Genomic DNA, 27,117 nt, shown 5'->3' with positions numbered 1-27,117 from the left:
ATTTTCACTTGCTCCGTCCCACATGGGATTACAAGACACCACCACCTCACATATTCCGGTCTTGCATATAAAACATATGTACAAATCATGTGGAAAAATATAAGATATGAAGTGCTATCAAACTAAAAACAAAACTAAAACATTATCCCGAATAAACTAGGGCTGGGTGATATGGAGAAAATCAAGTATCCTGACATTTTTGACCAAATACCCCGTTGTCGATATTGTGACAATATTGCAGGGTTGACTATTTGTGCTTTTACAAAATATTCGCATAATGACATTTTTGATAAACAATCATCTGTTATTTGCATAAAATATATCTATGTGGGTAAAGACAAATCATAGAGCAGCTACAACACTCTGAAAAGACAAAAAAATAGCTCCGAAAATTACATAATTTTACTGTAAAGCAGCCTTTAAAACCAGAAAAAGACAACATGATATTATGATATCCAAAATCTAAGATGATATATAGTCTCATACCACATTAGATATGATATTGACATGCTGCCCAGCCCGAACATGAACTATACACACAAGAAACTACCAAATATTTAAATATAATCTCAATAAAAAGCTTTTGTTCTTTTCGCCCAAGCTTTCCCCAAATAACTGTCCAAGTTATAAGTTTCATAAAGGAATAGCTTTTTCCATATCGACAGAATCAATATCTATATTTATCACACTAAGCAAAGCATCACACATTTCATAATAAAAAGACAGTAGAAAACAAAATGGAACTGATTTTCTACATCCTTTAGACAGCACATTACAGATCCGCTTTTCCTCTTCTACATTAACATCCCATCCAGTTTCAACAGTCAAAGGTAAAACACCAGATCAGAGCTGAGCACATAATTATCCGCACCATATTCAGTTTTTATCATTGTCAAAATATTTTGCTTCGCTCCATATATCATCACCCCACAGCCCTTTGTCCTTGGGAAACACGGCTTCTCAAAACAAACCAAGATTGATCTTTTCCTTATTAACAAAAAGAGCCTCACGAAACCGAGAGTTGCAAAACAACGTGCGTGTCTCTTTGGACCAGAACTAAGAATTGATTTATCCCAGATAAATATTTGCCTTGTCAACCATATCAAGTAACTGATTCCATAACTGAGCTATACATATCTCCCTATGAGCCTCACATGATTCTCTCACTCTCACATTACACATACTTTTAATTTAATTCAATTGAATGATTTTAAGATTAAACAATAATAAATACACAAAATCACACTTAAAAACGAGTGCAAATCTGAGAATATAATGTTGAATATGAGTACAATATGTCTTTATGCAGTCAGTGTTGCGTAAAACGCAGATAGGCAGAATGAAACCTGTCTCATTTTGGTCAGAGGGTGGTGACTTTGCCTTGCATCCATTGATGTAAACTGACAGGCTGGCATTTACATAGATGACCTACTTAGAAAAGCTGTCAATCAACGGAGTAGCAGGGCGTGGTGTTTAAGTTCATGCTGTAGCTGTGAGGACATTCCTTCATCATCACCACATATTACAAATACCAACATACACATACAGTATGTACCTGATGGGACAAACGTGTAGGGTACACATTGTACCACGGATACAAATGCCACGGGCTGTCACAGCTTGTTCTGTTACAGACAGACGCAATAAGCAGTACCTCTCTGGGCTAATGTCGATGACTCAAAGAAATTCATAAAACTGAGCAAAATGTTACTGATGAAGAGTGACATGCCACCATATGCACATTTGGACTAATCTGAACAATCTGAAAATTCAAAAGCTTCTGCTTGTGTGTCAGTGCACCCTCCCCCCCACCCACTTCAACACACACACACACACACACACATAGACACACACTCATACGCAGTGTGATACTGGGCCCAATGCCACTGGTCTTAGTTAAATGTCACATTTCTTGTGTTTGTGTCTGTGTAATGGTAGCATGGCACGCAATGAACAGCACCTGTGTTTTGGTTTTTAAAAAAATGCAAGCAAAGGTAATTTTTTTCGACCACAAAGCTCAACAGGGTGCCCCGAGATCACTGTTTTATTTTGAAAAATCCATTAAACTCCCCCAATCCATCATCTTGATTAACATTAAAAAATGTAACCTTTTGCAAAGATGATTTTGCGCGACAGTTCAATTTGTCAGGAAATATCTTTTCAACAATAAAGCAGTCCCCTGCCAGGAGAAAATACATTTTATATCAGCAAAGATTCACTGTTGCCACTCACGGCCCAAATAATGGGAGCTTGTTTGTCTCACTAATGAGCCAGCAAATAAGAAATGTTGCTACGGATAAAAGTGTAAATAATACGACAATATTTCTGACTCCAAGCTGCTCTGATCATTAAACCTCACGTGTTGAACTGCAACACGAGCTCCCTATTTGTACTGCTCTGAAGACATTTGAATGAGAGATGCTCCAGCTCTGCATGGAGGCTAGATTTAGGAACAGACCTTCAACTTGTCTTAAGACTCACTCCAACAGGTTTTTTGTAACGATCTCTAATCAATATCTAAATGTTGGCATTGTACGTTATTATGTAGCAGATATGCTTAAAATGTGGTGGTTAACATGTTAAATTTAGGCACAAAAACCACTTGGTTATGGCTAGAAAGAGAGCATGTTTTGGCTTAGCACCACTTGGTTTGGGGGCACAGTCCTCACAGGAAAAGCAGCGATGTCTCTGTGCTTTTCATGCCATTATCCCCACTGGAAAGACAGACAGGTTGCTACAAAACACTTAGAGCCCAAAAGCGGATGGAAACACTCGCTAAAACACAACTGGTTTTGTTGTTTGCTGATCTCGAACAACTGTCTGCATTTTGGTAGCTGTCTTGCCTCAGCCAGTGACACCTCATCCACCATCCCCTGCACCTCCTGATAGCAAAATCAGCTTACATACTCTTTCACTTTAGAAATGCTGATATGAGTCACGTGAAACATGCAAATGTAACGTATTTGTGGTTTGCAGAACTGTACAACAACAAGATTTTCTTCTGCCGACTGGGCTGATAACAAAGCTTTACCTCACCGATGTTCAAACCGCAGCTCTACATTTGTCATCATTACACTTGTCAGTATATGTTGAATGTAGGCTCTAATTAAGTCTCCGAAACTTACCCCTGGTGATGCAGTCATGCGCTCTGTCTTATCAAGAAAAACTAGTTCTCCTAGTTTTGAGATCTCGTTTCAATTTACTTTTCCATGTTTCAGTTTTTAGGTTTTCACCGGTAAAGAGAGAGATTGACGGTTTTGCCAAAATGAGTCCTTCAATTTCTGCTACTGTTTGGCAAAAACATGTATAATCAAGTGTACGTGGCTTAACATAACTTTCTTATTATGAGATTTTCTATGATTATGACATGTAATGCCTGGACATACCAAGCTGCTGCAACCCGACTGGCAGAAAAAATATTGGCATTGTACATTTTTGCAAATATGGATATGTTACATTTGTACGTTACTATGTCATGGATACGCAGAAACTGTGTTTCAACAATGATGTGATTAATCAATGTGTGGTTAGGTTTGTGCAGAAAAAAGCATGTGGTTATTGTTAAGAAGAGACAATGTTTGGGCTTAAAAAACAGTTGTGGTAGAAAAATCCTGGCTGGAAAAGCTGTCGAAAACAACCACTTTTTGCTGCATATCCTGGCAGGAAAACAGTGATGTCTCAGCAGAGAGCAACTGCTTTTTGTGGCATGTTCCCAGCGGGAAATGCAGCAAAGTCCCAGTAAAAAAGAACTGCTTTTTGGGGCACAATGCTGGCAGGAAATGCAGTGATGTCTCGGTAAAAAACTCCCATGTGTGGTGGCTAAAAAGCCCCTGGAAACACAGCGATGACGATCATACAACAACTGCTTTTGTTGTTTGTTGAGAGGAGTCCTCTAAACTCCTGCCAACAAAGGCAGCTCATATTCTCCATCACTTCAGAGGAGTTGATATGATGGAGATGAAAGGAAATGTGACGTATCTGAGGTGTGTAGTATGTACAATGGGCTGGAGGATGAGAACATATAGGATGCAAATTGCCTTTAACCTTTTGTGACTCTCTTTTTAAAGCTTGCATTTCATTCTTTATTTACATTTCACATATCTCATCTTGTCAGAAATGCGGATCTCATATGACCACGCTTAACTCTAAAACTCATTCATTCATTCATCTTCTAACCGCTTCATCCTCTTGAGGGTCGCGGGGGAGCTGGAGTCTATCCCAGCTGACATCAGGCGAGAGGCAGGGTACACCCTGGACAGGTCGCCAGACTATTGCAGGGCTGACACATAGAGACAGACAACCATAGCTCTAAAACTGCGGGATACAATTCAAGCAAAAACCTCAAAAAGATCTGCTCAGGGCCAAAGGCAGTTTCTGTCACTGAGGCATCTTCTGTATTTACAAGGACGTCTTTCCTGGTGTGTGCTTCTGGGAAATAATAGCTTATGTTCACATACAGTGTTTGGACAGCCTGTCAGGTTGGCTAAAATGACTTTTGCTTGCAGGCTTTTTGAAAGTTAAACAGAACTACTTGCTAAATACGTTGCAATAGTTTTGAAATGTTCCTCTGATCCTTAACCCCTGGCAGCAATTAAGCCTGCATTAGTTTCTCCTCCACTGGACATGAGAAACTCTATTTTAAAGAAATGGAAAGTTTGAGTTATGCAAGACAGTTGCTTTCAGATTTCAAGGAATTGGGAAACAGAGAGGAATGTCACATTGTCGGCCTGGATGCCGCATTTTTTGACATGAGGACACACTGTAAAACACACAGCTGGCCATTCACTCCCTTTCTGTATGCCAAGGAACAGATGTTGTGCAACTTCCTGTTTAGAAGTGAGACTATAGCCTCCACCCCCTCTCTCATTCGCCCACTTTCTCCAGCCCTCCATGAGTGAACCCTGGCAGGCAAATATGTATTGGGGCCTCCCTCTCTGTCCCACAGAGCTGACTGGATACCCATTGCTGTAAAATACGATTTAAAAGCACCAAACTCTTTCAGCTGTACACTACTGCCTGCAAGTACTACCTAAATTTAAATTCTACAATGGCGGGAGTGTATTCCCAGCTTTTTGGAGTGCAGATTCATCTAAATAACGAGCTTATGTAATGGACCAGGACTGTACAGCATGTACTGTGTCTGATTTTGTGCACTGACCCCTCTCTTTATGTGCATGACAAATTCCCTTCGGGGCTCGTAAAGATCTATTCTATTCTAGAAGTGCTGAGTAGGAGATACAGTAACGGGGCTATCGTCACTCCAGCCAACAATTTGCCGACGTGCTCTTGCAGACATCGAGACCACAACAAGTGTTCCGACTGCCCAGGGCAGACGTGAGACAGATGAGAAGATAAAGGTTGTTACATGCAGAGGTCTGAGACAGTTAAAAGACTGACTGGTGCTGTAGAAAAGTACCATTTTAAACTGAACTTGGAGCAGTGCTCACACCCTTGCCTTTTCTGTGGCATTGTGTCTAAACTTTCCCGCTTTCTCACTGGCCTGAAATCAGGACAAACAACAAGGGCAATAGCCCAAACCACAACTGAGAATCACTGTTTCTAATCAATAATGCAAACACTTGTACAAAAATGTCCAGGTGCAGGATTATGTGGTGATCAGAAAGACAGGATTTGATGCCAAACACGTATTTATTTTATGCTGCTGGGAACAAGCGGACCAATAACCTGACACTAACGCTGAGGTAAATAGCCGATTAATCAGTTGGTTAAACATTAATTGACAATAACTTAATCATCAACATTCTTTAGTACCAGCTTTTCGAATGTGAGGATTTGCTCTTTAATGTTTTAAGGCATTGTAAATAGATTATATCTGGATTCTACTCTGTTGGTTGGACAAGAGTCACCTTAAGCTCAGCAAATTTTTGACGGGCAAACTTTTCTGACATTTTCTTGATTGACTGATAACAACAAATTGTCGGGCTTTCTACTTGCGGAGTAAGTTTGACTACTTTGTCAGGATGTGCGTGGGTGGAAATCACTTCACACGACAAGGAATCTTTCGTTTCGGCACTTAACTTTGGCAGATGAATTCTGAACATACAGCCATTTACATCAGTGAAGGCACTAGGGATGGGCAACGCAAGCAAAAACACTATTCGAAAATCGTGGCAACTATTCGACAATTTTTCGAATAATAATCCCCCCCTCCCATACTCTAGCGGAACGGACTCCGCGGACTCAAAGCGGCATGTATTTTTCACATCGTGGGGATTTTTCACGGACATTTTTACAGGAAACTACAACGCGGAAGTGCGCTCGACTATGAAAGCCCGAATGACTGCGGACATTCCTCACGGAGTAGTAGTCTCTGCATGTTTCTCCTGTTTGTAGAAGAGCATCAAACTAGCTGGTAGCCCATCTCACACCGCTTTAGCGATCCTAGACTGCCCTTGTGCGGTTAGGAGCTGAATTGCATGTCAAATAAAGGGGGGGGGAAATAAGACGGCGAATAGTAATAGTCGCATTAAAAAATCAATTTTTCAAAAATAAAATGACTATTCGAAATTCAAAAATCGTGACCCATCCCTAGAAGGCACCAATGCTGGGTTGCGGTCTCTAGCTCGGGCATAGAACAGCAAGCTAGTGCTGTCCATGCAATCAAACATGAGCACCATTCACCCTTTACCAACTGACTCCTTTGAAAACTTGCTGTCTTCATACGTAATCTTGTCACGCCAACTAATCCCTCAATACGCTACATCTGGCAACAAAAAAAACACATTTGTAAGGGAAGACAGGAGGTACAAATTTAACTATTGTGAACTGCCTTACAAAATCAGTGATAAAAAATAGTCATGAATTGCCGTCCTATTTGAGATCTATTCAGTGTCTGTTGTTGTGAAGTGTATGTTTCAGATAAAACCAGAGATAACTGCAATTTCACTAGACTAGGGATGCATCATGATACTGGATTTTCAGCGATATGTCAATCGCCAGTGCTGAAATATGCTAAATTTTCTTTTCCACCTAATTGCAAAGAACATAAAGTCCATTTTGTACAGTGGTACCTCGAGCGAGGCGGGGCAAGGGGATGACCCCTCTGATTGAATTGCTGCCCCCCCCGGCGAAAATAATTACAGGCTGACATTACTGCCTTTAGTAATGTATTTGTAATTCAAAATGTTAACTGTACTGGTATCGACATAGTTTTCAATTAAGATACATACTTCAACAGCATAACTGACTTTCTGAAATTAAGTAATGGATTTTGGTTTTGGTGTGCCACCCCAAGTTTGTCAGTTTTTCCATTTGGCCATCCCTATGAAAAAAATCTTTGGGTGCCGCTGCTCCTGTAGTGCTCCTGCTCTCATGGTGATGGCCCACTGGCAGATGCAGATATAAAATGCAGTGCACTTCAAAAGAGATAATGTTTTTATATTTGTGTAACATTTTCAAACAAAACTGTAAAATTCATCCTATTTTTAACAGGCTTCGATGGTACTCTCTGTGAGACAAGACTAATTAAAGTCACATAATTAAAGCGTTATCTTATCGGCCTGTCTTATCAGCAGAGATGTTCATTTTGGGCCGATGCCAGCATTTTAGTTTTAAGCCTTTATCTGCCGATACTTATGACATGCAGATATTATCATGCATCTGTAGTCCAGACCTAAGAGTCCCTGTAGCTGCAGTACACAGAAGAGCACAAAAGCACATGGACAATCAGCTGGTGGGATGCCTAAAAGGAAATGGCGAGGTGAGTTGAGCATGCTTTGTGAAGGGAGTGTGTCTTTGTACGTGTGTAAGGAGGCCAACATGTTCAGTGGAGGAAGCATAAAGCAGCCCAGAGCGGCTCAAAGGGGCCTATCCTCAAATGACCCGCCTCAACCGGCTGTTCCATCTCCATTCTATGTAAATCACCTCGACACAAAGAAGCCTCTTGGAGGAGGCCGATCACACGTTGCTCAACAGAGGAAGGTACATTAGCAAGCACCGGGAGGCTGCTGATAGACGGAAAAACCCTAAGACACAGATTCAGTTCCAGTGCTTCCTGCCTGTCTCTGTTCAAACCTATACAGTGCTGCAGCAACACAGGTATCTATTTGAGAGCAAACAAACAGACAGAGCAGTGAAGGGCACCTTTGACCGTTGGCGTCGCAAATCAAAGGTCGGCTGTTACCAAACCCCTGAACCAAGTTCAAAAAAGTTGCTATCTGCAGTCAGCCACAGTCACACTGATCATTCTGAGAAATGACTGCACCGAGGGGACGGACAATCTCCAGTAACTGACATAATGTCTAAACAGTAGACTGTTAAAGTTTGAACTGAATCAGGGATGGAAAATAAAAACACACTTATCGTGATAAATAGTCACAATAACAAATACTTTTTTTTTTTCTTCCCCAAAACATCAGTATATGACATTTTCTTTCATGTGTTGGCTTCTGGACTGAACTATGGGCTGATTAGTTTGTTAGATGTTGTAGCCATTTTGAGTTTAAGTTCATCCATGTTATTTGAGTAAAACATCCATTCTTGAGAATTGGGTAAAATCATATCCTGCAGTGAAATTATTAATGAATAAATATCTTTTTGTCAACTCCGTGAGACGTCAACTCTGTCAGATCTTAACTCTGACATCCATTACATAAGCCATTCAAAAAAAACTTAGATCTTTTAAAATATATTTTCCTAAATTGAACCCCCCCATAACAGGGTTTTTTCCCAGTTCTCAAAAATGGGTGAAAACTGTTTAGTAGGAATTTATGTACACAGGCACACTTCAGTGCATTGTTCTGTTCTAATATGAAACCATTATAGCTACTATATATAAACATATCTACAATATACACTAGAACTTGTCATGGAGACATCAGTGTAAGAGGTGTATTTATATCTGGGTATATGATATAGAGCTCCTAGATATATTTGGTCTTCCACATGGACACTGAAACACATGGTGCAGGGACATATTGGCACCTCATACAGTGATGGACAAAAGGATGGTGCAGGACACTGTACAGTGTGAGCTGGTACTAAAACTACTGGTTGATTAATAGATTTGTCGAAGCTGAACGTCAGAAAATTGATCTGCGACTATGATTCACTAATCATTTTAGTCAACTGTTAAGCAAAACTGGAAATTATTCCTTGTCTTCAGCTTCTTATGTATCAAGATTTGCTGCTTTTCTCTGTTGTAAATTATTGGAAATAAAACATTTCTGGGTTTTGGAAAGGTAAAATGGCAAAGAAGGCAATTTGGTGTTGGGCTTACTTCTTTGGAATTTTAGAGACTAACAGTAAAATTAATATTAAAGGAAATAAGTGACACGACAAGCAGCAACCTCTGGGGCTGAAAAATGAAGCCATGCCAAAAACTGCAGCTCCTTGTTATGATGCCCAAATTTATAGCAGAAACAAACATGTTTACAGCATGGTACAAAAAATGGTTTTGGTCTTTACGGCTAATTTTAGCATTCTTGACAGCTGTAACTGGGCGATTTTTAGATAACTCACCGTTAATTTTTTATTAAGGCATAAAGTTATGTATAATTAAGGTCGCAGCTGCTTTGATTGACAAGCTGACTGTGAGGTGTAAACAGTCTACAGCCCTTTTTACACAGAGATTGGCCATAGGACCGCTACAAAGTCCCTTCTTCATGCCACCTTTGCATTTTTGCACAAAACCAAACGACCACTACAACGCTCCTGTGTGTCATTTTGGACTGCATCCTGGCATTGTGGAATCAAAAGAAGCATGACACATAAAACAACTGTGTTGGCCTCTGTTGCAACATATAACACACACATTAGGAGCCCTTTCTAAACAATAACAATGACATTATATAACAATAACAATTATTTACTGTCTCTGTTATATGGCAGCTGAGCTCGTTCTTTGCGTGGAGGGTAAAGACCTCCTGGACCTCACAATTTTCCCAATTTACAGACTTATTTATTTATTACTTTATTTTCCACTGTTCTTCTTCTTTGAGTTAGCTGCTAATTGCTAACAGTGCCTTTTTAAATCTCCCGTGGTGGGTCGCACACATAACAATGTAACGTACCCCCCATGATTCCATCCTGCTGGCTGTCCCATTTATACTGACATCATTTTGGTGCTGTTAATTCCTCTGTTCCTCGCTTAGAGGCTTACCTCCCGTGAACATGAATATTTTTTACTGTATACACTCAAAGGCAACACGCTTAAATCAGTATTCCTTATATCACAATGAACGAAATTCTAGGACCCATACATCCTCCTAGTGTCTGATGGAAAGGGCGCTGGATCAAAGAAATATTTGACAGAGTTGAAAGAAATAGATCTGCACACCAATTAGCTCCTGCTAGATGGATTTAATGCTATTCTCACAACGTTACACACACTTATATCCAGTAATCAGAAACAGCTCCAGTGAAAACAATTTTAAAACGGCCCTCTGTACGCAGAGGACCGATGCCACATCAACACCACCATCAAACAGCTGCTGTATGCTTCACATGATCATTTATGCAGGTCAAACACATTTTATTCTCACATTTATGGCAGAGAACAGCCAAAGCCACAAACGTATCACACTGATGTGATGATCAACAGGTTTAAAGAAACAGAACGGACCACAAACCCTCTAAATCCCTCACTGTTAATTACTGGGTAGGGGCTGGACGGAGCACTCCACTGTGTGGTAATTCAATAAGCCCATGGCCCACTAGCTAATAATATCTCCTGTCTGGAGAGCAGACCAGCACTGGGAGTGTATATGGGGAGAGGGCGTAGTGAGGGACAAGTGGGAGCAGCAGATCGACTCCTGGACAACAAAACAAGCCTCAATATCTATCAGATTAACCCCCATGAAGACGGATTCTCAGCGTGTGCATTGATCTGTTTAATGCCTGTTTATGTGTCTGCATGTGTCATGTCTGTGCGTGTACGTGTAGTACGTGTGTATGCTCTCATGCTCATATCTGAGGCTGACAGTGACCAAGTGACAGAGAGCAGAACGCATCCTAAAGTAATCAGTTGGACAGCCTGTGGAGCTCATTAGATACAGCAGACATGTAATTAAGAAATCTCTTCGCTGCCAATCCAGCTCATGAGCATCAGTCGTAAACCTTGTGTGCACACGTGCACACACACACGACGTCTTTCACGTTACAAGAGAAAAAAAAACCCACACAAATCTTCCATGCACACTTGCACAAAATCACCACCCTTTAAACATTCATTTCTGTGCTAAATGAGGTTGATGTCTGATCAATTGTGTCAGTAAATCCTCTTATCCCCGGGTAAGTATCTGCAGCTCAGCGGGCCAGCTGTCAAGAAGGTGGGAGGCCGAGGAGGAGGGGACAGAGAGAGGGACAGAGCCAGATAGGAGGGAAGGGAGCAACGGACGGATGGATGGAAGAGATGATGGGTGGACTGGGGGGGAGGGCATTTTCCCACTCCAAAACGCCCCAACGCTCACATGATCCCACCATCAAACACGCGTAATCTCTCCATCTCGCTGAGAACATTAGATCATCAATTGAGTAAAGTACTTGATTTTTTTTTTAAATGCAGCTGTGATTGAGATAAAAACTATTAATGGTGAAAGAAAATTACAATATTCTCTTTTGTTATAAACGGCAAAATATCAAAAGCTGATCCATTTTTTTCTGACTGTCTTTAACAACCACAATAAATAAAGCCCATGATAGCTTTTAGCTCTTGTTAATAGGAAAATGTTTTTCCCATGAAGGCATACGGCTGAGACAACACAAGCACTTGAGCTGGTGAACTTCTCTGACCCTAAATTCTGCCCTGTAGTGAACCCTCTAATGAACTCGCACACACTTTCCATGAAAAGAAGAGAAATGAACTCCCAGTCCTTCTAACCCCCCTCACTCTGTTTCTACATAGCATAGCCTCAAACAAATAAAAAACACACATACAAATACACATTGTTTCCTCCATATGTAGGCCACTTTTGCCGTGTCCTCACATCCACAAACACTGCAGACTTACTTTTGACACAGAGGCAAAGGATCGATCAGGAGGCCAGGGCTGAGACACGGACTAGATAAAGATTGTTTTGCAAGTGATAAAAAAGTTTGGAGCTTAAACAACAAGAGCTAACACAAGTCCGCTTGTACGGACAGAACAGGCTGACCAAGCAGTTCTGGAAAACAAACAAAGGGGTGGGCCAAAAGGTCCAATGTAAACCGCAGCATCTGTCGGATGAGGTAACTCAAAATTAGTTCCTAGAAGTATTCTCTCGCTGTTACAAACGGCTGTGGAGAGATGGGTATGCACCAACACACACACACACACACACACACACACACACACACACACATAGACAATACACATTAGCCCACTCAAGCTCATGCTGTGACCAAGTGAGTGTGACCAGGGCGACCTGACCTCTGGATCTGTGACCAGATCCTAGAAAGACAGCCAGACTACACAACAGGCTCAGTAGCAACAGTTATCATGAGTTTAGTCTCGAAGTAATGGTCTGAAAAACTGGGAAAGAAAATATGTTGGACATGGCCAAAGATTTAAAAAAAAAAAAAAAAAAAAAGTAAGATAGAGCTTGGAGTGACAAGAAAAGGACAAACTGACAATAAGCAAATTTCCATTTGCCTGTTTTATGTGCATATTGCATATTGGGCATTAAAAAAAAAACAGGGAAAAAAAAAGGAAATCCAAAATAATTCTGAATAGTATTTCACACTTGGCTGAAGTGGAAAAGTGGAAAAGGCCTGATGATTAAAAAATGGCTAAGTGCGATATAAACAGACTTATGAATGATGATGTGCATGAAGCATGTGACTGAAACGTTCACTGTGGCTTCTGTTTTACCGAAGAGATGAAAAATTACAAAAACCTCAGATCTGTGTGGAGCAATGAGGAGAATGTAACCTTTATAATAATACAAAACATAAACATAAATGCAACATTATATTTTCTACATTATTATCAATCCTTTGAATTTTGATTGGTGTTGTTTATCTCTATGAAACTACTCCTAATATTCGTCTCACTTTTAACACTGTGTTAAAATTTGCACTACATTTGGATAGAAACCTAAATATTGATTAAGGCACTAACAAGTTTACATAGTCTGCAGACACATTAGCAGCTCTGTGGGTCTGTACTTTGGCACAGTGTTGCCTTAAGCTAAATGCTAAAGTTTGTGCTAACATGTTGATGTTTAAGTGTGTGTAATAGGCCTATTTAACATGTTAACCATCTTAGTCTAACACACACTAAACACTGAACACAAAGTACAGTCTGTGGCCGGTGGGAATGTCATTAGAGTTGCAGGTATTTGGTCATAAACCAATAAAGCAGTGGAGCTAATGGTGGCACTAGAGGAAAAGTCAAAGTTATCAGGATTCATGTCATCGCAATCCATCCAATAGTTGTTGCAAAGTTTCAGTCTGAACCAAAGTGGTGGATTGACTCACAGTCCGACACTGCCATCCCCAGCACCACGGTGCTAGCATGACTAAAAAGGATCATGGGCAGATTATGAGACAATGGGCCCCTGGGCACAGATGTGCAAAAGGTTCCACCACTTCTCCTACACAGTGGTTTTGTTTCTCTTCGTGGTCATTCAGTGTTTCTTTCTAGTTCCTTTGCATCTCTTTGTGGTCATCTGGTGTCTCTTTGTGGTTATTTTGTGTCCCTTTGAACTAAATTTGTCTCATTTTTGGCTGTTTGGTCTAAAATATGTAAATATGTAATAATTTGAGTGACATTTTGCATGTGAAGGTCACAGGGGTCATGACACTTCGGACCCCTGGGTCTGGGCCCAGTAGGCCTGTTCAGTAATCCATTCATGCTTAGAAGGACCAGTAGGTTTGCACGTTTTACCCCTTTAACTCACACTGCTTTTCTATCTGTTTTTTACCAACAACAAACAATATAAAAATCAAGCCACAGACACTCAAAATAATTCCATTGAAATGGAACCAAAGTTGCATTATTTGCTTGTTTTTTGTCATCCAGGTTTATTTCCTAATAATGTTGCTCTAGAATGATATACTTTATAGCAGCGGCTCAAGTCTCTTTAAAGCTCTTTTTCACAGTACAGAGGTATGGACTGAAACTAATGGCTGTCTGGAAAATTGAAAATCAATATAAAATCTCTAAAGTTAAATTTGCGAAAACACGAAAAACCTCTAGTTCAATCTTCTCGCTTTTGTTGAACAATAGTCCTGTTGTTTTAACCAATTCCCGAGATTTAAGAGAGGCTCAAAAGCACCCTTTCAATCTGTTTTTCCGTAAACATTATTACAGAGTAATGATGACTATAATGGTTGTAATCACAGCTGCCCTGCTGAGCTCATAATGGTGAGAGCAGAACAGAGAGTGTAGACATCATGTACATGTAGCACAGGTGGATTGGCGTGAATGTTTTTGTACTCCAGGGTCAAGATCAGATGCTGGAAAATGTTTTGTGATGTTTGTCCTCTACTCTCTGCCCTTTCATCAACCCACAGCCGGAGCATGAATGAATATCTTCAAGGTTGTCAGCGAGGAGGAACCACAGTTGTAAACAAAAGCGTCACGAGCTTCTCTCAAGGACACTAGAGAAACAAATCTACTATCTACACATTACACTAACACATTCACACAGCAAGCCAGTTAATAGGCCCATTACAGTAGGTGTGGAAGTGTGCTCATATCAACACCTCCCACACCTCTGTAAACACAGGAAGAGGAAAAAGCACCAAGAAAAAACCTCATCAGAGTGGTCGATGATGGAAGGATGCAGCGTGACAGACAACAGACAGGCAGAAAGAGAAAAGCAGGATGGAGAGGACTAACAGGGAGGGACAAGTGTTGAGAGATAAACTGATAGTGAAGGACAAGGCAATGAGAGCTGGAAGCGCCCTTTGAATTTGAGTGGAATCCCCGCTGACCACATCTGAGACCACAAGTGAGTCACAAGCGGCAGCAAAGCCTTGTACCTGTCACAACTGGTTAAAATGATCCCATGATTTTAGAGGCAGGAACTGAGCTGTTGGAGGCCAATAAGATGAGATCTGTATCTTAAAGATGCAAAATCATCATGCAAAGTCATCCGAGTAACGTGAGAAATGTATCACAGTGAAGTTCATATATAATCCATATGGAAAACCCCAAATGCAAATAAGTGCAGCTGCTGAATTTGCCCTGTTTGTTGCAGGTTTCCCCCGCTGGGGAAAGAAATTCAAAATAACTTGTTCAAAGAGTGCACAGGGAATAGAGGCATTACCTCAGTGCATCTGTGCAGCACTAGCTTTTAGTGCTCCAGCTCCACTTCTGTGGAAAATCACAAAGCAACAGCAGTGCAGACAGGCAGCATCTTCTACCACATACATTCTGATGTGATCCAACAACAAACACACACACACACACACACACACACACACACACAGGCAACACAGATCCTACTTACAGTGGCCATAACCTATTTCCCTGCCCGGGCTGCCTCCAGTCGCAGGTGATGCCATTGGGTGCCACATGCCTTCGGGTGCAAGTGTGGCGCTGGCAGGACGCCAGTCACTCAGGTGTTGGCTCAGTGACAAACTAAAAAAAATGACGCAGACACTCCGGACATCAACTACTTTTCAGGACAGAACGGGGACAGACAGGCTGACATGGAAAAGGGGCGGGGCGTTAGTGAAGCGCAAAAGAGGTGGAGTCCACCGGCGCCGGTTATAGGATTACCCAGATTATCCTTCCCCAGAGATCAATCCAACAGGAACTGTTTACTGACCGACTGCTGCACAAATCAGCTCTCCTACCGCCCACTCACACCGCGTCTCCCTATCTCTCTCTCTCTCAGCGCGTTGGTAAAACTATCTGCACAGAGACACCTGTTGTAGTGGCAGAACAGCATGTCTGGCATGGGGAGGGAGGGTGGTCATGGCAGAGGGGGTCACACTTAAGAGAGCTGCAACCAGAAGTTTCCAATTACTGCCTCTTAAAAGGGAGCAAGACCAGAGACCATGGGAAGACAGTGCGGCACTGATGTTCCTCTACACCACATAGGTTTCTACATGTCAATGACATTTTTTCCCCTCATTTTCTTCCCTTTTGCTGAATATTAGTCACAGACTTTCTATCTAACGTGTAGGTGGTATAAATGGGATGTGAGTGTTGAGAAAGGAAGTGACAAGAAGTGGCCACAGGCTAAAGAATTCTCTCTTCTACCTCCCGCAAAACAGCTCTGATTGCCCTTAATGCCAAGAAATAAGTGTGCCAGCGTGATAGGTACTGTTAAGGCATGTGGAGCCGCCTACGCGCACATTGTTAGTATGTTTGTGTGTTTAACAAGTGTTATAACATTCCAGGAAGTCAGGAATTGTCTGTTTCAGTGCTCTAGGATGGCGGACAAACACACAGCAAAGTGAAAACCCAGATGCAAACACAGGCCAAAAATATACCTTAAAGGCAATGAGGAACAATACATGACAAACCCTAAGGAAACCTAAATAAATTAAGAAACCCAAGCAGGAATGGATTCAATCTTCAGTCAGACTGTTGCAAGACTGTTGTTGCGACTCCATGTGTCAGATAGGGCTTTAAATAACAGCAGTACATTTGTATTGGTGGAAGAAACAGCACTAAAATCAGCCTGTGAAAAGCAGGAGTTAAGTTTGTTCAACAATGTCAGAGGCAGCATGCATTCTTGGCCATGGAAGTATGTCATATCATTATCACCAGAAAATAGCCCGAGCCAATAAATGTGAAATCGGCACTGATTTTAGTCTGCAGCTGCTCCTTTTAATCTATCCTGCCGTCCTATCAAATGTGCACCCTGTTCCACCCTTCAATCTTTGGAAACACACATTTGCATTGAAAGACAGCACTAAAAACTTGAGACGCCCTCCCCAACATGTGTGCATCTATTTTACTTACATGACTCAACAGAGTTTGCTTGTGCAGTGCACCTGCATGAGGCTGGATCGTATGTCTATACAGTACTTGAAGGATAGCCACCAGTAACCAGATCCCTTCAGTGACAGTAACCTGGCAAGAGCCTCAAAAGGCCGACACAAGAAGAGGGCAAGGCGGAGAAGGAGGAGAGACACTTGCTGCCTCTCTTTCAGACTTAACAAATCCCACAGGGAGAAGCTAAAATAATACAGTCCTTCTTAAATGCATGCTGTGTTATAATAGCGTGTCGTGGCCCACATAAAACACGCCGAATTAACCCTGAGAGCCATAATTAGCATTCATAGATGTATCATGGACTATGAAGACATGCAGAGGATAATTGACAACCTTAAATTCATGTTTCACACTTAAACGTACCAATAATCTAATCACTATTTGTCATCGGTGTCTTGTATATTTGTGTCTACAAATTGTAAATCAGGCTTTACTGAGAAACAGAAAAACAATAAATCAGCCAGTTTGTCTCGCTAAACCGATCTCAAGAGGAGACAGTTTGCTCCTTATGTCCTACTCTCGTTGCTAGCAGTGATTTTTGACAACAGGAAGAACATTATCATGCAGCATGCTCGGCTGGGTGGACATTTGTAGAAAAAGAAACAAGCGTAAAGCAGAAAAAGCAGAAAAATGTATTTTTTTCCTCAGAACAGCAATGTGTGCCTGTGTGTTGTATTAATGTGTGTGGGTGTGAGATAGGAGTAGTGCATTAAATGGCATTCAGAGCACTCAAAATAGCCAAGCGAGATTTTCAGTGGGTTCTTCATGTCTCTCAATGGAGAGGTTTAATGAGACATAATGTTCTTAGCTGCTACCTGTGGAGCAAACAGTACCATGAAGAACTGTTTTGCCTGGTTAGTTGAACCAACTCCTTCAGCCCATTCCTATTTATGGTGTTTAAGAGCACCATGGTGTTCAAACCTTCTGATCATGTACTTGTTTTGGGAATGACTCTGCGTATAGGGCTAAACAAACCAATGTTTTCCTCATTGATTAATCTGTTAATTAATTGTATGATAAAGTGACTAATTAATTAGTCAATAAAATGACTGAAAATAGTGACATTTTAAAGTTCCCACAGCACAAGGTTACATTTTAAAAGAGCTGTTTTTGCCCAGCCAACAATCCACCCAGAGATTCTGGTGGTTTTTCTCATAAATGAAAGGATTCATTAATTATTGAAATTGTTTCTTTCCTGTTTATTAATCAATTCATTAACTGACTCATCATTTCAGCATTATCTATATCAAAAGACGTTGCATAACTTTACACAGTGGTAAAAAGGTAACTGAGTACATATGCTCAAGAACTATTATAGTGGCCGATTTAACATGCCCAAGCTCCTAGGCCACCTAACTTGCAAGGTATCCCAGTTTTGACTCATGTTCTAGTTCCTTTTTCTGTTAAGACCCAAAGTACTCACGAGGCAGGGAAATCTTGAACAATCTACAAATACAACTGGGGAAGTCTTTCTAACTTACTTTTCACCCAGTCCACTACTGACTTGCTGTCCAGTATGCTCACTTATTGCACATTATCACATGCTGTAACCCTACACAACACAGTGTTACGGCTCTATGTGTTCTGTGCTGCTGTCCCTTTTCCCTCCACTGTAGATCTGCCCAGGTGTGCTGCATTAGTTAACGAGGTGCATTGCACCTGGCATGGAGGAAGTGCTTAAGAGCTCCTGTGCCAGCACCTGAGGAGAGAGGCCTCTGGTGTGGGCAGTGCTGGTCCTGCTGCCTCTCAGCCTGAGATTTTTGTTGTCTTATTTCCTTGTTTTATTTGTTAACAAATCCCATGGATTTGAGTGATTTAAGGTGTCTTATGTGGTTATTTTGGCTCAGTGACGGCGTTTTGTTCGCCCTATAGGGCCGCCCAAAGGTGGGGTGTAACAACAGTCAAAAATTTATTGCGATCGAATCCTAATCAGACTTCACATCATCTTCCAAGCACCATGTTGTACGATTTCATTTTTGAAATGTGTATGAAACAGCCGGCACCATACCTGTCATAAATAACAAATTATACCTGTATTCTGTCACAGACATAGCCTGGAAATCCAGACCCAATCTAGAAAGATTTAGGGTCTGGCTATGAGTAATGCAAATGGCCCAACTCGAGGGGCGGCACCAAGCATGCATTTGAAAATATCACTATGACCAATCAGAACAATTCACGGGGTGACGTATACGCTTTGCTACCAGCGGAGCTAACTGGTAGATTAGACTCTTGCCGTATCCAGTCGGCAAAACAGCAAAAACGTCCTTCTTGCAAAGGAAAGATTTGAGCGCCATCTTCTGTTCCTCTTTTAGAGAAAAAGCCAAGTCTAACTCATTCGTTGTAGCGGCCAAAGCTGTTTCAAACAACTGGTGCTCATCCGTAGCCACCTTGCAATGTTTACTGACTGATTCCGGACTTCATCGTCGCAGCGCTGTCGTCATCCGTTTAGCTCGCCTATATCAGATACACTGATGTGACTGGTGCAGCTCGGCTCCAAGGGCGTGGATAATGAGCATCATTACTGATTGCCAGAGTGACTCGCTGAGCAAATTCAAATTGTGCTCCAGCGAGAACTCTGGATTTCCAGGGTATCACAGACATATCCTAAGAATAATCTACTACGATACACTAGGGATGTAACGATACCAGAAACTCACGATACGATATTATCACAATAAAGAGTCCACGATACGACATATATCACGATATTTATACAAGGGGAAAAAAGAGAAAATTTATTGTTAAAAATAGCTATTTTATTCAAAAATATTGCATGTACACTGTACAGCATGTTATTTTTTAACTTGGAAGCGTATCATAAAGTATCATAAACAAATCAACACAGTTGAACATGTGCTTTCATCAAATAGAAATAATGTAAACTCAAAAACACACAATCCCTCATTCACAGACACACAGAGAGACACAGAGAGAGAGAGAGAGAGGTGGGTAGAGATGTGTGTAAAAGAAAACCAAAACAAATAAAGCCCAGCCATTTCCCTGGAAGTCATAGAAAAGCTCAAAAACACACATTCACTCAGTTTGTTCATGCCAGGTTGACAATCTTGACATCAAGGAGACCCTAACACTTTCTCAGAACAGGAGATGAGGAGAGGAAAGCTGTGCTCCTGCGCTTTCATGTGATATGCGTGGCATTTCTGGACGAGTAATCCATCCAAGAGTAATGTGTGTGCAAAGCTGTATGAAAGCTTTGTTATACATCATTTTAGTGTAACTTAATCATTTTTTTCGCTGTGAAAACATTGGACTACCGACAAGTGGCTTGGCCTTGTCGGAAAGCTACAATTTCGCTGATTCACGTGATATGCGTGGCTTCTCGCTATGACGAACGGTCGCGGAGAAAATCCACAGAGAAGAACAATCAATCTCCTTACTTTGTTCGCCATTCTAGCATTTCTGTTCACTTGTCTCGTTTCCTCTGGTCATGCACGGGCAGAGTCGGAGGCTGAGAGGCTGAGCTGCAAGAGTCAGCTCTCAGCTGCGCGCGTAGTTGCATGCAAAGGATTATGGGGAATGTAGTCGCACAGTCATATTACCGGCGCTGTAGGAGAACGCAGCTATATAACTACCGTGGCATTCCCACGATGGTATCGAGAATTTATTTTATCGCGACACCGTGAAATTCGATATATCGTTACATGCCTACTATATACCATTCAAAATATTATTATATTATTAATTATATTATTTATTTGACAGCTAAATTTCACCTATAAGACCTATGATCAGTTTATAAATACATATTATTGTAGATGACACTAAGCAACAGTATATGAGGGAGTTCAAATCCCCCTCAATCAAATATAACATTTAATTGCTGCTTACTTGTTAATGAATCAACAATAACGATCCAATAATATAACAGAACACAGTCAGAGGCCAGTCTATCAGCTGAATGTTGGCATTGTACGTTTCTACAAACCACAGACATGTTATATTTGCATGTTATTACATGGCCAATACCTTGAAACTTGTTTCAACCACACTGAGGTTAACTTGTGGTTAGATTAACGCACAATAACCATTTGGTTAAGGTTAGGAAAAGATCATGTTTCGGCTGAAAATACCCAGTTCAGGGAGCAGGGAAAGCAGGAAAAAACAACCGCTTTTCGTGCCTAAAAAGATGCTCGATCACAACAATTGTCCTTTTAAAAAACATCCACATTTGAGATGCAACGACTCGCTAAATTGAAACTGGGTGTGCTGTTTGGCAGGCGTCTCACCTCGATGACACCTCCACCTCTGGATGACGAGGCTCAGCTTATAACATGTAACTTTAAAAATGTTCATGTGACAAATGTGCAAATGTAACATATTTGTGGTTTGCAGAAACATACAATGTCAATGTTTTCCTCTGACAACTGGGCTGGGTCTACATAAAGAGTGCTTTTATATTTAAAGTGTATTTTGTTGCTCATACTTTAGTGCTTTTACTTGACTGTCAACGCAGGACTTTTATTTGTAATGGAGCATTTTTATGGTGCAGTTTAAAATTTAATGATTTGAATACTTCCACAACCACTGCCGAGACACATTATTCTTTTAATGGGCAACCAATAGTGTTTCCCCTTAAAACACTGAAGTAGGGAAGGCTGGGAGTCATTTTGGTTTTAGAGACACATCAACAGCTATTGCAGCATGTGTCTACATGAGAAAATAGTTGCATTTATTCAACACTTGATGTAAAATGTAGCCGTTTATTTAGCTGTTACGCCTTTACGATTGATGAATTAATTAAAAACAAACACAGATATGAGGAGATGCTTTAGATCAGAGGGATGTGTTAATACATAATGTGCGTGTAAAATTAGAGCTGGTGTGCATCTGTGCGTGACATGTATGTTGCTACTGCATAATTAGCAAAGAAATAGCTTTATACATCTCATAACCTAACACCGTCCGCCGCAGCCTGTGGGCCTTTCAAGGTTCTCTGCTTGATTAAAGCTGGAATTAAATCAAGGCTTTGACCTTCTTCACTAATGACTAATTACTGGCAATTAGCCCAGAGAATGGCCTCCTTACGCCCCTTCTCTTCCCTCATCCTGTTCTCACAATTAGCACCCACCCACTCACACACACGGTCAAGACAAGCAGCCTCTTTTACACTGACACGTAAATACACACACTCAATCAAAAGCGCCTGGGAATAAACCCATTGTGTGCATTGTGTGCTAATGCATGCGTCGGCATTGAGGCAATGCAAGGTCTCAAGCTACAGAATTCTTGAGCAAATACCTGCAGAGAGCCACACCCCTCTACCTGTGTGGTTTATTTAACTCTGCAGGAGTGGGTGGGGAATGCTCTGTGCAGGGATCGGCCGTTAGAGAGCCAGTTTAATACTGCCGGCACTTCACAGTCAAATAGTACCACCCACATTCTTTATGTCACATGATATCACGGTCACATTTGGCTGCAATAAGCTATGCATATAGGAGGTCTGTATATCTGCAGCTGTGAAATTTAGGCATGGGTGTGTGGCCTGGTGTGTGTCCTTTTCTGCCTCTGAGCGTGTACTGGGAGGTGAGCTGCTGACCCCTGGCAAGGGGTCAACTAGGGTGACCTCTTTCTCCACCCCCCCCCCCCCCCCCCCCCCCCAACACACACTTCCCCTTTATTTTGCTCCCTTCACTCTTCTATCCCGTTCTTCTTTCTGCCATGACTTCCCCGATCTGCGAACTAAATAGGCTCTCACTGTCAAAAGTACCAAGTGGGTCCTCGTCAGCGCGTCTAGAATCACTTCCACTGACGGAAAATAAAAAAATGCTGAGGTGCTGGGAGGGAAAAAATGCTGATTCTACTTAAAGCCCGAGGGCAGGCCTGTATCATCAAACCTGCTGAAACATAACATGTCTGGGAAAAGCTGAGTGGATCGACGAAACAAATCCGCACATAATCACAAGACTGTTTTCTGACTTGGCCACACACTAATGACGGATTCATGCTGGAGTGATCGCCTCCCGTTGGAGAAATGAGTCGTGTTTACGGCCCTGTTTTCATAAAAGTTTTGGTGTGTGTGCTGTTGATGCAAAAATACATCATAAATCATAGTTGTGAGCAAACACACAGACAAAACAAGAGCAGTCCTTCCTTGAATGTTGAATGGATCTCTCAGTGGTTGTGGTTTTGACTGGGAAACAGCTCAGTGGCTTTAAATTTTATCATGTAAATAAACTAAAATACAGTTCAGCTCATACTATTTTACTACCAGTAACTTTATTGCTGATTCAAAAATTACAAATATTCAGCATTGAACCCAGACTGCAAGTCACTGTGGGCTTGGAAAGCTGCAACAGCATTGCTGTAGGACCATAATGGGCCAACAAAACTCTCCACTGACACCAGGATTGATCAAATTCTTCGAGATGAACCGTTTTAAACTCTCTGTGCCTTTCGAAACAGTTGGACAAAGTTACAAATTGTGCATATGAGTGTTGCATATGACAACTGTAGCCCAAGAGTAACATCAGACACTACAGGACACTTAAAATAAAGGATCAATAACATATCTGCACGATAATACACCGCTCTGATGGTGTCCTGATGTGCATAAATCTTAAGATGTCACCACTGTCTGATCAGAGTCTTAAAAGACAGACAAGAAAGGCTGTGCAGCCCTGGGGGAGCGCTCTTCTGTATGCAGTGGGCTTCCCTCTACATGCTCTTCCATCCAGATGTCTCCCTCATTCCCCTGGGAGCCACATTCATTATGGAAACAATTTTCAGCCCCTCAAAATGTCGCCGAGATATCTGCGATAACATAAAGTTTTATCTTCAAAGACCGGTTTATTTGTTTCCTTGCAATGCCACGCTATTATTATTCATTCCCCCTCCACCACAGAAGGCAGTGGTTTAGAAGCACATGGCATGTGTCTCTACTGCAGTAGGTTTGACAATGAGTGTATCTTTCAGGGAGAGAGAAAAAACATCACATGATAAATGATGCATATAGTGTGTGACTCAATGAAGCTCAAACAGCCCCAGACTCTCACTCCTGATAGACTCTGAAATCTAGAAAAGATTAAGCTACAAAAACAGACACCTAATGTGGCACACTGTAAGTAGGATATGAGCAGCGTGTATCCCACATGTTGCAAACTCCAAAGTGGAGTCCCATTTCCTTGTCTCTGTGGATTTGGTCACAAAAAATCCCGATCATAGAGAAGAAGAAGGCATCAGCTGGTTCAAGGGCAAAGTCGCCGAGCAGAGTTCAGCTTTACAGAGCAAAATCACATCATGCTGTCATTCAGCTGAATAAAGCCACAGCGCTGACCTGGGCGCGTCTGACACTCGTTTTTACCCACAAAGTACAAGTTTGTTTATCAGCAGAAATCCGCCATTCCTCAAAGCAGCTTGGTGCATTTAGTCTCTGGATCTGACGGCCATCCCAGACCAATAAATTGTGTTTCTGTCTTAAACAGTTTAGCAAGAGACGCGCGACAAGCGCCATAAATTACATAAGCGCAATTAAAGTGCCAACCTCTGACCTTGCCTGACCGGCACAACCATGATCACCTGACTTTTGTATTGGTCGCAACTTTCGTTTCTATTGGCACAGTTGCCCAAAACGATTATAAGCACAGAGAGGATAGCACAACAACCGGTTTCACAGACGGGAGTCGGTTGGTTAAAGTCCGCGGACGCTTTCGCGCACGGCTCGCAGGGCTGGAGAGAGAAGACGCCATGAAACAAACGCACTATCTCAAGTCAAAACAAAACGCTGCAGCTCCGCGAGGAGCACAACACACAGGCAGGGCTGTAAATAAATCGTTGAGGCGTACTTACTGAGGTGTAAATACGGATCATTACTGTCCATACTGTGCGAGTTGTTGCGTCGATTTCCTACAGTCGGTGCTGCTCCGCATCCCAGCGCATTCCTCTCCCAGCCCGACTGAACTCTGCAAGGCGGCTCTACACAGGGGCCCAGCGAGGGGGGGCGGCGGCAAAACAGGGCTTCTCCCAATGACAACAGTGGTCGATATCAAGCTCCAACACGATCATGACGAAACATCTCTCCCGCAGTGACACCGTGTTGCAATATTTTCACAGTAAAATGTTGCTTCTCAGAATCACAACAAAAAGGAAGAAAAAGACGGTGCGGTCTTTGAACGCAGCATGTTTTTTTTCCGACCATTGCTTTTCAACATAATCTGAAAAATCTCTTTTATAAACAGCCAGCAAGTCTGATAAGGACATGTAAACATATTAATGATGCCAGGAGATTTTATAATTTAAAATTAACTAATGCTGGCAATGCCTCTTGTGAATATTTTGAGCACAGACACAGATGACCCACTTTAACATTTATTTTAAATTTCCTGCAGTTTAATTGCACAATAATCTGCTTTTCTGTCCTCAAATCATCATTATTAGTATGCATTATTTACTCAAATGAAACATCTAATGTCACATTGCTTAACTCTATTAAATCTAGTAATTTGTGATGCTACATTTAAAATTATAAAACACTGTTTTAATCTCCCGCCGCCTCTCTCTGAGGGGATCTCTCCACTGTTTACCTATTACTAGTGTGAGTCCCGGTCTGGGTACCCCCCGGAGTCCCCCCACACCCCTCTTGTGTGTGCGGGGTCATGCAGGGGTGAAGCTCCCGGTACCTCAGAAGGTTATTCAGGAGTCAAGCCGCACTGAGGCATTCACAGTCTTGAACTGCGGAGCGGGCAGACGCTCCGTCAACGCCGGGGCCGCTGACCACTCAGCGGGCCTTTGGGCTGCCCCGCTAATGGGACAAGCACCCCCGGCTCCACCGTCCTTGTAACAGCGGCCCATAAAAGAGCACAGGAGGATGCTAACCAAGATGAATGGCATTTTTTCTCAGCTCATTCTACACTAATCAGAGCTTTTCATTTGTTATGGCCTTGCGCCAGCCCCTCCACCGCAGCCTCCATTAGGGCCAGATAACGTATAAATTCATTAAAGTCAAAGAGGGACATTAAAATGGTCATTTGTCAGATCTCTCTTTGTGTGTCCCTAATGGTGGCACATGGTTCAAGGCATTGAGATGATGTTGGTAGGGGCTTTTTTCTCCCCTCTCCAGTGCATCAGGAGGGGAACGTGGGAACTGAGGCAAACGTGTGTGTTTTTCCTCTTTTCATGAATGGTGACTTTTTGATATTTTCAAATTTAGATTTTAATAGCTTATTATCTTTAATGCTTCCTAAAAAATAAAGTCACAGTATCACCACTTTATTTTGTACTCATTTTTATCATATAATCTACTGTGCTTGATTTTATTCTATCACATTGTTTTGATATTTTTTCATTTATTTTCTTTGTTTTTTCTTAATTGGAGCAAAATGTTTTATTTCGCCGGCTGTCCAATTCATCCATCAACTTCAAACCCCCCCACCCACACACATACAAACTCACAGTCAATGAAGCAACCCTTTGCACTAATCCCTTTGTATTCACACCACCATTCCCACCAAACAATGTCCTGAAGCCTAATCCCAAACCGAGCTACACAAACCTGGGCCACCTCCTAGCAAGTCAACGTGCAGCTAAAGGGCTAACACAAACCTGAGCAACAAACATACTGTTTTAAGTCACCTTAAAGCAGCACTACACATATTGAGGACTAACATGTGATGTGTGGATTGGCAGCCAAACACACTCCTTCTTTCTCCTTTTGGCCCCCTTCCTCTTTTCCCCTCCTTCCCTCTCTGTATCCGTCCTTCTCTGGCTTCAGGATGGTGGTTCTGGCTGCGTCGTCATGGGAGACAGCTCTCTCCATCTGCCTCTGCTGTCATTAGCCCATCTCCACTGCGCTTTATCGAGAGTGGGGGACCCCTGCCACCCCCCACCCTCCTGGACCCTCTTCACAATTCTGACAACCCCTGCCCCCTGCTCCATACATAAGCCTGAGATGATAAGTGTTCCCCCTTTTTGTGTCGGCCGGGATAAGACAATGCCACACAGCACTACAGAACATCATCCATCTCATAGGTCATCAATCTGGGACACAAAAGATGAAATGTAGCTCAAACACCCTTTTGCAAAGGGGTTTCTCTTTGCTTAGAAGAAGCTCGTCCTCCACCTCTCTCTCTGGCTCCCTTTCACTGCTGGGTTAGCAGTTCACCAACAGATTCTTCTGCCTTGCGTGGCTACATGGGAGGACAGAAGTTAATGCATGTCAACTATTTTAAGTATTTCACCAGAACATAATTGCACAAAAATAAAACAAG

The 27,117-nt window shown here is 41.9% G+C and overlaps 1 protein-coding gene across 3 annotated transcripts in view; it reads right to left on the bottom strand.

Moving 5' to 3' along the window:
• rxrgb (retinoid X receptor, gamma b) overlaps positions 1 to 24,914 on the bottom strand; it is a 44,447-nt gene extending 19,533 nt beyond the window's left edge. The window contains exon 1 of one of the 3 annotated variants that reach the window (XM_033622444.2): positions 24,701 to 24,914. In XM_033622444.2, coding sequence (XP_033478335.1) covers positions 24,701 to 24,731 — 31 coding nt within the window. In that variant the 5' untranslated portion in view covers positions 24,732 to 24,914. Of the gene's footprint in view, positions 1 to 15,395; positions 15,603 to 24,700 lie in introns of those variants that run through there. The other 2 variants (XM_033622447.2, XM_033622443.2) reach the window with 2 other exon arrangements.
• Between the last annotated feature and the right edge of the window lie 2,203 nt (positions 24,915 to 27,117).

This window comes from Epinephelus lanceolatus, chromosome 6, assembly GCF_041903045.1.
Source record: "Epinephelus lanceolatus isolate andai-2023 chromosome 6, ASM4190304v1, whole genome shotgun sequence".
Taxonomy (NCBI): Eukaryota; Metazoa; Chordata; class Actinopteri; order Perciformes; family Serranidae; genus Epinephelus; species Epinephelus lanceolatus.
Note: the sequence above shows the minus strand (reverse complement) of the source record. Positions and strands in the feature narration are given on the sequence as shown.